General features: G+C 34.1%; 1 protein-coding gene across 1 annotated transcript; it reads left to right on the top strand.

The window, feature by feature from the left end:
- The first annotated feature begins 5,621 nt into the window (after positions 1–5,621).
- On the top strand, positions 5,622–9,954 carry LOC131621973 (SNF2 domain-containing protein CLASSY 3-like). Its single transcript, XM_058893033.1, has 4 exons — positions 5,622–7,230; positions 7,328–7,474; positions 7,599–9,456; positions 9,676–9,954. The coding sequence occupies exons 1-3, from the start codon at positions 5,722–5,724 to the stop codon at positions 9,426–9,428; spliced, it is 3,486 nt and encodes a 1,161-aa protein (XP_058749016.1). The 5' UTR covers positions 5,622–5,721; the 3' UTR covers positions 9,429–9,456; positions 9,676–9,954.
- Positions 9,955–11,173: the final 1,219 nt, after the last annotated feature.

Raw genomic sequence — 11,173 nt, 5'->3', positions numbered from 1 at the left:
AAGGCCAAATAACACTTATAGGTTTAAGTACTTCATGGTGAAGCAAGGTTTATACGCTAAGAGTTGACATTGTACGTTTAGCTTCGTGGGATTATTAGTATAGCTATGATGAGTAAGCGTAACTAAAATATATTTGTTAAGGGTTAGATGCAGTCCTTATATTCATGTATTAAATAGGCCAGTAAGTTTTATGTAAGTATGCTAAAGCTTTAATATTGATGACTCTTGAATCTTAATGCTTGTTTTAGATTTTCTACCTAAATCTTATTTTCATGATATGGTTTACCATTCAAAAGGTGCTTATCAGTAATAGATCCAAGATAATAATATATTTGATACTAATTCCGATACACAGGGTTAGGTTCAATATCTGCATGTACTGTAGGAGGATCAATGCAGAGTCTTGTTGCTTTATAACTGTTGGAACTTAATGTGTTGGTCAATAGGCTGAAATATCTTCTATTAGATAATGCAATGATCTCACGATGTTGAAATCGTCGATAGATACAAATGAGAGAAACAAGTGGTAATATTAATAGCTGAGTTAATGAGCATATACTAATCTATCGTTATGCATGATAAATACGTAACAATGAAATCTACCCCTAGCAAGCTTTCTTACTATTAACACTAAGATATCCATTTTACTTTTTGTCACTTATTTTATGTCATTTATTTTCATGCATCAAAACAAATATAAAATCCTTCTCTATTTGAAATCTTAAAAACTTTTGAACGAACTTCAAAATTACCAATCCTTGTGGATATGATAATTATAAAACTTACTTTTGTACTCAACAACATAATGACGCTGTTTTTAGGGACTGGTGTTAGTTTTAAAAGACATCGCAAATTTTTTTTATTATTTTAAGTATTGTTTATATCTTTTTTTTTGGAAAATAAGATACTTCTATTAACCAAAAACATCTAATTATAAGAGGCGATCCAATGGATCCAGCCTAAGCAACAAAACAAACAAACTAGGAGGCGAAAACTACATCTATAGTTCTCCAATGCGGGCTCTAAGCTTAGGATTCATCCACGCCTTATATATCAAAGTATCTATCATTTTTAGCCCTATACTCTTTTTAATTACAGTATTGTCAAAAGTAATATCATTTCTATACCTCCAACATTCAACAGAGTTTCCGTAAAAAAATCTTTAGCAGCTTTGTTTTCCAATTCTTCCTATTTATCTGCTTCATTAACCAATTCAGCTCATGTGCCAGTTTCCAAGGGTGTGATTCAGATGAATCCAATCTAATAAATAGCCCCAGATGTTTCTCATTTCCACGCACTCATAAAACAGGTGCTGGATTTTCAATCTCTCCTTGGTGGCAAGATTTCCATGATAGGCCATCCAAACAACGAAATCAGCTCTAGGTCTTGCTCTATTATCAAAGAAAATTTTCCTCCTAGGGACTTTGTTTGAATATTTCATGAGTTCATAATAGATATATCTAATTTTCACCTTAGCATATGTAGGCATATGGGATAAAGCCTTGGTGAAAGGCATATTATATGAAGGGAATTAAGTTTTTCAGTAGAGCTACATGTAACACCCCAAATTTAATTTTAATAGTATTAATGTTATATGATGGGAATTATGATAGAATAGCTTCCGACATTTGTATTAAAAAATGAAGTTTATGAAATAGGCTGATCGGGAAAACCTATCTAGTTTAAAAAGTTTAACCTTACCACAAAAGATAAAATATGGTTAATTTTCCTCTTGCACAATGCCATTCCTAAATTGAACACCTTCTACAAAAACTTACAAATGGCACAACTCATCTGGTTCATTCTAACTCAACAAGAAATAAACATGGCAAAAATAATCTTTGACAAAATATGAGCAATTATTCATTCTCTATCCAAGCTTCCTTTCGTGTTTCCATGATTAATTATAGGGTTGTGCATGGAATATGAAGTTGATTGATTTGAATATTATCATTGTCGCATAAATAGTCCAATGGATGATGTTTATGTTCGTCGTAATTGCATGAAGATACATTATAGAGAAAACAACCCCAAGATACCAACTCCAACACTTTACCAAAACCAACGGGAATCAGAGAGTTTGTAAGATGTCAATAGAAACTTTCAAACGTATTTCACTCATAAATGGAACATAACCGATGCATAACATAGAGGCTTGTTTGCACTAAAAGAGTTCATAAGTAATATAGAAATAAAAGTTCAGAAATCAAAACTACCAATTTGGTCATATGCAACCCCAACACAAATTTGAACAAGAACTTCAATGGCCTTAAAATAGGCCATTTATCCATAAGGAATGGTACTAGGTTATACTGGTGGATTTGAAGCATTATACTTGCTGGAACAAATGGAAACGGTAAGAACAAAGCAAGAGAAAACAAAGAAGAAGAAAAAGAAGAGGAAGACCCCGGAGAGTATGAAAAAGGTCTCGAGGAATATGACTTAGGTGAGTAAAAGCTGTAGCCAACTAACTTTGAATCTTTATCATTTTTCTTAATCTTTCTTTATTTGCTTTGCTACATTTGTTCGTGAATTTTTGTTATTTTTTGTATTTGTTTAACTGAACACCATGCACACTCAAACCACTTTAAATTTATGCTACATAAATCTAGTGAGTCTTGGCATTAAAAATGACATAAGTACAACATGATTCATGTACTGATAAGGAATGCTCGCTGGGAGAGCCACATAGTGCGCTTAATGCACTTTGATGCACACAGATGGCTAAGCGAGAAGCTTAGGGATAGGCGAGGTCATCCATATTATACTCATTATTTTTTTTGCATGGGACAAACAAATATTTTCTACAAGATGTGAAATATAAAGATGATCAAAGCTAGTAACCTATACTATTTAATTTAAATTGTTATCATGATTAAGTGTCAATTTCTGAATTTTAAAAAAAAGTACTACCAATGAAAGTTTGTTTGCATATGATTCAGATGTGGTTTGAATAGTTAAAATGCATGGAACCAAAAATGATAGGTTGATAAGAAAAGTTCAAAGAACAAATGGCATAAAAATGTATTCTCTTTAAATGCTTCATTCATGAATAATGTCTGACTATTTGGGAAATATAACATGATTATGAAATCCTTGTTTTATTCAAAGTTTAATTTTTCTACTGTCTAGAGAAAACATATTGACATGAGTCAGAAATCATAAGCATACCAAAGTGAGATGTGTGCAACTTCATGTTTTACTTAAATAATGAGAGTTGACATGCATGCTAACTATGTGGACTTTGCACCAGTCTTGCTATTACTTAATGTGTTTGAAAGCAATGGATATGATCAAGGCATTGCTTGTTATTGAGTGAAAAACTACTTGACCTAAAAATTCTACCTTGTGAGGGTGTGGATCCTTTGACAAGCCCCATCGAGCCTTATAATGAGTTTTTTTGTTTTTTTTCAAATGTTACAATCCTTAGTCGATTTAAAAGAAAATATTCATCATATTATATTTAGGATAAGAGAACACATAAAAGAAAGGGTATTAAAAAATCAAAAGTTGGATAGAAAAAGAAAAGGAAATATTTTGAAAAATAAAAATCAAGTAGTACTGGTCAAATAAAAGAAAATAGAAAAATGCTTTGACAAGAACAAATAAAAATCAAAAGTTAAGCATACAAAAGAAAAATCACCAAAAGGTTGTAAAAAAGTGGACCTAAAGAAAAGCGATGTTTTCGAAAGAAATGTTTTATGCTCTCTTATCTTTAAGCTCTTGAATCCAAAGAAATTCCAAAGTTTTTTATAATCCCACCCAAGTTACAATCAACAAAAAGACTTTAGTGATCCATGATTGATGATATATCTTGTGATACTATTTAGATGAAATGCAAAGTGTTTCTATAATTCATGGATTGTCTGTTTTTTGAGAGAAACACTAACCATTAAGAGATACTTAATGAAACCATGATTTAGATGAATGATTAACTATTGATATAGAAATGTATTAAAATCTTACTTTGGTCAAACAAATTGTTCATATTTATGCTACGGTTTATGGATTGTCATTATATTGATTATGAACTTGCATTTGAAAGAATATCATGTCATAAAAATAATTTCAAAATTCTTGACTTGAGTCAGTCAAACCTTTTGGTGAAACATGCATTCAAATTATTTCAGAACCATTTGATTGATTTTGTTTGAGGATGAACAAAAAGATAAGTTGGATAGAGTTGATAAATTCCAAATATACGTAAAATACGTATGCACTTATTAATTTATTTTACAAGCAATCAATATAACCTCCTCCCAATTTATCTATGAAAAGAGATAAAACACCTATTTAGACTTTCCTAGCTTGTATCAACTAAAAATAGGTAAAAAGGACTGGAAAACCATGATTGACCATGCAAAGACCAACCAGAGAAAACCCTAAAAAACAAGGTTCCTAAAGCCATGATATAGGTGTGCTAGGCGAGCTTATGAGACCATATGACACTTCTAGGTTCAAGTACTTCATGGTGAAACAAGGGTTTATGCGTTAAGCTAGGAGGTGGTGCGCTTAGCAAGGAAAGGCGGCTAGGGACACCTGCCAAACAACTAACTGATCTTAAGACATTGAGACTGATAGGAGATACAACTATTAGGTAATGCACTAATCTCACAATATTGAGACCGACATGTGATACGAATGAGAGCAACAAGGGGTAATATTAATAGCTGAGTAGATGATCATATTACTGACCCATGGTTATGCATTATATATACGTAATGACGAAGTCTATCCCTAATAAGTTTTCTTACTATTCACACCGAAATCTCCATTTTACTTTCTGTCATTTTTTTTTATGTAATTTATTTTCACGCATCAAAACAAATATAAAATCCTTCCCTACATGAAATCTTAAATACTATTGAATGGTCTTTGAAACTACCAAATTTTGTGGATACGATAATTATAAAACTTACTTTTGTGCTCTACAACATCACTTTTCCTCTTAGTTTTACCAAGTAGACGAGGTAAAAATTTATTTATTTATAATAATAAAATAAAAAGAACCCTATTATTTTAATTATAAATAAAACACAAAATTGTAACTACCGAAAATAGAAGCTTGTATATGAGAAATATTTTCTTCGATTTACCTGACAATCGAGAAAATAAATAATACATTTTTAAATTAAAAGTTAAAATTAAATTAAGGCGCCTTCCTAAAAAATACAATTTTGTAATAACTTCTCTTCTTAGATAAAAAAATTAAATTAATATCTAATTTAGCCTTTAAGTATCACTATTCTATTAATTTAGTTTATAAATTATTAAAATCAATAAAAAAAATTCACATCCATTCAAATCAAATATAACTGATGGTGTTTTTTCATGGTACAAAAACTTAAACATATCTTATACTATTAATCTCTTTTCAGTTCACATTTATTATAATAATTTTAATTTATCTACCAATTTTGGAATATATAGATTTGAAATGTATTTATTTAAAAAAAATATATACCAAATATATTCATATTAGTTTGGCGGGACAACATCACACTTTTGCATTTTGTTTTACTGTCCGTTTTTGTTAAAATCCAACATAAGTTTCTTTTTTCATTTAGTTCTTCTTTTAGCATGCTATTACATCACGTTGCTATCTTTACACTCATCATTTTTTCTTCTCTTTCTCGGTTAGTAACAGAGAAACACAACCATTAACACATACACAAAGCCAACGTTTTTTTCTTCTTCGTAACTCACTGTTGTTGTGTTGTGATGATGGTAGGAGTTTCAAGTAGAACTCGTAGCAAGAATGTTCCTTCCTATGGTAGTCTTTCTCTTAGCCGATCGTCAAAGCGGATAAAGAAAGAGGAAGATGATATGAGTTTTGCTGCCTCTGGTTCTAAGAAAAGAAAGGGAAAGAACGAACCGTTTGTGTTGCCTTCAGATGCTAAAGTTATTTTTATTGATGATGATGTTAAAGAAGAAGAAGAAAGTGAAGAAAACGGTGGGTTTGTTGATGAAAAGCCGACTGTTATACATTTAGATGAATCCGGTGAAAGTGATGAAGAAGATTCAGATTGTGATGATAGTGAAGAAAATGAGTCAAGTGATGAAGATTTTAGCGTAAATGAAGTGAGTGAGGTTTCAGAGAGTGATGAAGATGGTTCATCATCATCTTGCTCTGCTTACGTGAATGAGATAAAGAGAGATAGTTCACGGAAATATCTGGAAGTGGTGGGGGAGATGGTGAGAAAGGTAATGGATGATGAAAATAGTGAGATTTCTGAGAAGAAAAAGATTTCTAAGAGGAAAAAGATTAAGAGTAGTGATGGTGAAGAAAGTGAAATTTCGAAGAAGAAAAAGATTAAGAGTAGTGATGGTGAAGAAAATGAGATTCCAAAGAAGAAAAAAATACTGAGTAGTGATGGTGAAGAAAGTGAGATTTCAAAGAAGAAAAAGATTAAGGGTAGTGATGGTGAAGAAAATGAGATTCCAAAGAAGAAAAAAATACTGAGTAGTGATGATAAATCGGAGGATGAAGATGATGGTAGTGTAGCAACAACAACTACCAGGGTCTTAGAGAAGAAGGTTGATTTTGATCCAACGGAGGGTTGTTGTTCTTTCTCTAAACTGAATGTAGCGTCGGAGAGAAAAAAGGAAAAAAATGTCTCTGATGTAAATGTGTTCAAATCCAAAGGCAAAGGTAGAGTTAAGCATAATGAAAGTTTGGATTTGGATCCTAATGAAGGAAAAGAACAGAATGTTCGAGGTGTAGGTGACGGTGAAGCAAGTGTTACGAAGATTGAAACAGAAGAGAAGGTGATCAAGAAGAAAGGAAGTGATGATAAAGATAAAGCCAGCATCCAGAATGACAAGAAAAAGGAAACAGTTGCTGCAAACAAAGGAAGAGATGATAAAGGTAAAGCCAGCATCCAAAGTGACAAGAAAAAAGAAACAGTTGCTGCAAACAAAGGTTTGAATCAGAGGCGCAAAAGCACACTTTTTATGCGGAAGGAGTTGCGTTTATTCGAACTCCTTGCAGAATTCTATTGGGGAAACAAGGATAATACAGTTAAGAATGATTCAACTCCGTTCGAGGTGAAGAATGATGATGTTAATCGTCCCGAAACACGGCCACCGTCGGCTTCTGTGGAGACACGTCCGTTGATATGGAGTCTTAAAAAGAAGGAAGTAGTGCAGAAGTCGAAGGAGGAGGAGGAGGTGGCTAAGTTATGGGATGAAATGGAGAGATCACTGAGAGAAATCGAAGCCGAATCCATGGTAATCCTTATCTTTAAGTTTGAACTTTGATTTCTGAACTTTAGGACTATTCCTTAAGCTGAATTTAATTTTTGTATAAATTGTTTACAATCTGCAGATTGGAAAATATGAAACTACTCATGAAAATTTGGGAAATCCATCCACTAGATGTGAGCATGATCTTCGTCTCGACGAGGAGATTGGCGTATACTGCAGATTATGCCGTTGGGTCGAAACTGAGATACGTTACGTCTCCGAACAAGTAGTAAGCACAGTTTCATGTTGATTTATGTAAACTAACTTTTGCATTATCTGCTACACCATGATAAGCATGGTTTGATGATCAGATGCACTGACTTTTGCATTCTTGAATTGCACATGGCACACAGGTGGATAAATTTCCCAATGAGGGTTCTAGAAAAAGAGTTGCATTTGATAATGTAAATGTCTCACATTTTGATGGATCACAGTTCAAACTTTCTGATAATTATTCAGATCAGTCCAATTTCAGCTTTCATGATCAAGGCACTGTTTGGGAGCTGATCCCTGATGTCAAGAAGACCTTGTATCCTCACCAACAAGAAGGCTTCGAATTCATCTGGAAAAACTTGGCTGGAAGCATTGAGCTTCACAAGCTAAAGAACGCAGATCCTCAACGCGAGGGTGGCTGCATTATGTCGCACGCTCCTGGAACTGGAAAGACTCGGCTGACTATAGTCTTTCTCGCGACTTATCTGAGAGTTTTCCCGAAATGCTTGCCTGTTATAGTTGCTCCAGCGAGTTTGTTGCTTACTTGGGAGGAGGAGTTCAAAAAATGGGACATTGGATTTCCATTTCATAATTTGAGCAATCTTGAGTTATCTGGTAAAGAGCATGTTGATGCCCTTAATTTGGTTAGTCGGTCTAATAGCGGGGATACAACCCGGATGGCGAAACTGATTTCGTGGAACAAAGAAAGGAGCATTCTAGGAATCAGTTACAGTTTGTACGAGAAGCTAGCCGGAGGAGGAGGATCTCATGACGAGAAAAACAAAAAACAAGAAATTATGGGAAATGTTTTGCGTGAGAAACCGGGTTTACTCGTGCTAGATGAAGGTCACACTCCGAGAAATAAGAAAAGTGGTATATGGAAGGAGTTGTCAAAGAGTCATACAAAGAAGCGAATTATTCTTTCGGGAACTCCTTTCCAGAACAATTTCTTGGAGCTGTATAACACTTTGAGCTTAGTGAAGCCTTCTTTTCCTAGCACATTGCCGGATGAGCTGAAAAAGTTTTGCCAGAAGCCGGAACAGAAAAAAGCAACGAAAGAATGGAGTTGGAAACCGGATTCAGGTTCTGATGATAAGATCAAGCAGCTGAAATTGCATATGGATCCCTTAGTGCATGTTCACAAAGGAGCAATCCTTGAAAAGAAGCTTCCCGGGATAAGGAATCGTGTGCTGAGATTGAAAGCGGATAGTTTGCAGAAGCAAACTATTGAGAGCATTCAAAGTTCTCAGGGTACATTCACCTTTGAGCATAAGCTGACAATGGCATCCATTCATCCGTCACTTTTTCTCGAATGCGAGCTTTTGGAAAAAGAGGAATCTGTTCTCGACAAGGTCTTGCTAGAAAAGGTCAGATTGGATTCCTACATAGGTGTGAAAACAAAGTTTTTGGTGGAGTTTGTTAGACTCTGTGATGCTGCAAATGAGAAAGTGCTCGTGTTCAGTCAATTCATCAAACCGTTACGCTTAATTATAGAACAATTAAGCTTGGCTTGTAATTGGACAGAAGGGAAGGAAATGCTGTTCTTGGATGGAGAGGTTGATCTTAAGGGAAAACAATCCCTTATCCATAACTTCAATGGTGCAAATTGTCAAGCTAAGATTCTACTTGCATCGGTAAAAGCAAATTCCGAGGGAATCAGCTTAGTTGGAGCGTCGAGAGTTGTGCTGCTGGATGTTGTATGGAATCCGTCGGTCAAACGACAGGCTATCAGCCGAGCGTATCGGATTGGACAGAAGAGGGTTGTATACACGTACCATCTGCTCATTGACGGGACTACTGAGTGCGTGAAACATTGTAAGCAGGCGGAAAAAGACCGATTATCTGAACTTGTTTTTCAAGCTAAGAATAATGGTAATGATGAGTTGGAGAAGAGTGGTGTGAAATTTGAAGACAGTATTCTTGAGAAAATGATACAGCACAAAGAGCTCAAAGACATGTTTGTTGAATGAGAAAGTTCAGCCAAATGAGCAATATTTGGTAAGAGTTTCGGCTATTAATTATTCATTCGATGGATGTTAACTTTTTTATAGGCCAAGGACTAGTTTCAAAAGCAAGATAAATTCTGGTGTATCAGATCAATTAGGTGTTTTGTGTTTATTTTTTTGTTAGTACTAATGATGAATAAAATACTTGTTTAACAAAAAACGAAAAATCATCACTGAGATCTGATCTAAATTATGATTCTTGATTTTCCAGGGGATCTATAATCTGACTGGGAAAAGAAATGTGTGCAAGAGCATAGGTAATGACTTTGGATCAGCACAAAACATGATATTGAAATTCTTATTTGGTATTTACAATTTGTGTTGATTGACTTGTAATTAAATTATATATTTTGATTGAATTTGAAGTGATTTAGGGATAAGCAATGTAATATGTAGTTGTCTGTTTGGTTTAAGATATAGAGATACCAGAAGCAATTCATTGTAACCTGGAACCATCATAGTACTTTATCTATCTCTTCATTTTTATCTAGTTCATGTCTTTGCAACATCAAAATCAATGGTAAAGTTCTTTGTTCTCCCTGATTTATGTGTGAAGTATTTGAAATCCTTCTGTTTTTATTTCCATTTATGTATTATGTCAGTACTATATGTATAATATGTATGCGCAGATTTATGAGACAACATCAAGACCAAATTGGTGACTGCATGATATCCAAATATTCTTTTTTGATAGCCAAACTGTATTGCAGTAAAACATTGCATAGCAAGAGATAACACTTAATAAATAAGAATCACACAGAGATGAAAGGGAACTAGTTAATAAACTACACTACTACCGTTTTTTGGAAGACAAAACCAATATTCTTAAAAACACTGTCTATAGTCCTAGAAAACACGCATGAGTCTTTGGACTCTTTGTAAAAGATTTACTGCCTTTTATGAGTTCTATAAGGCTTGATATTGGCAGTAAACTTGTACAAGTTCAAACTTCTCCATAATTCCCAAGGAACGTCTTTGGTACTGTTGCTTAGAGGCAACCTTAGAACAGATATTGTAGGAACTTCCACCACTCTATAAATCATTCCTCTTTATTAGGAGATTGCTGCAACGGAATTCTAACTCTATCTTTTTGAACCACCTGGTAAAACTCAAACTAAACAAGAACAAGCATTGAGATGAAGAAAGGATAAATGGTATACAAGTTTTTCATTACTCAAAATCTGGTTTGATACAAGGGTGATGAGTTACTTGTTACTTATATATCAAGTAACTCAACTAACTCATAACCAATTGATAACTACCTTCAAGTTGGTTATTTACAGTTGTGAATCTCTATATCCCAAGTTCAACTACTTTCTCTTTCTTCTCATTATACTTAGCACCTATGTCATTAATTCCTAGCTTGGCTTGAAGATTGTTGAATGTACCCGGGTGTAATGAATTTGTAAGAATTTCTACATGCTTTGTTCTTTCATGGAACACTAGATTGGCAGCTATGGCTAGGAAAATTTATCATCACAATAGATGATGATGGGCATTTTATGTGATATCTGAAAGTTACTGAGCAAGTAGAGAAGCCATTGACCTTCACAAGTTGATTGGGCCAATGCTCTATACTTTGCCTCTGATGATGATCGAGATATTACAGTCTGTTTCTTGCTTTTCCATGACTTGCCAAGGAAGAAACACATGCCTGTTGTTGACCTTCTAGTGTTGAGACATTACCCCCCCCCAATCAGAATCAGAGA

This window comes from Vicia villosa, unplaced genomic scaffold (genome assembly GCF_029867415.1).
Source record: "Vicia villosa cultivar HV-30 ecotype Madison, WI unplaced genomic scaffold, Vvil1.0 ctg.000020F_1_1_3, whole genome shotgun sequence".
NCBI lineage: Eukaryota > Viridiplantae > Streptophyta > Magnoliopsida > Fabales > Fabaceae > Vicia > Vicia villosa.
The sequence above is the reverse complement of the archived record's forward strand: the minus strand, read 5'-3'. Positions and strand labels throughout refer to the sequence as shown.

Coding starts and splice junctions, on each gene's coding strand:
- LOC131621973 (XM_058893033.1), top strand. CDS start 5,722: ATGATGGTAGGAGTTTCAAGTAGAACTCGTAGCAAGAATGTTCCTTCC. Junction 7,231..7,327: donor AAATCGAAGCCGAATCCATG/GTAATCCTTATC, acceptor TACAATCTGCAG/ATTGGAAAATATGAAACTAC. Junction 7,475..7,598: donor GTTACGTCTCCGAACAAGTA/GTAAGCACAGTT, acceptor CATGGCACACAG/GTGGATAAATTTCCCAATGA.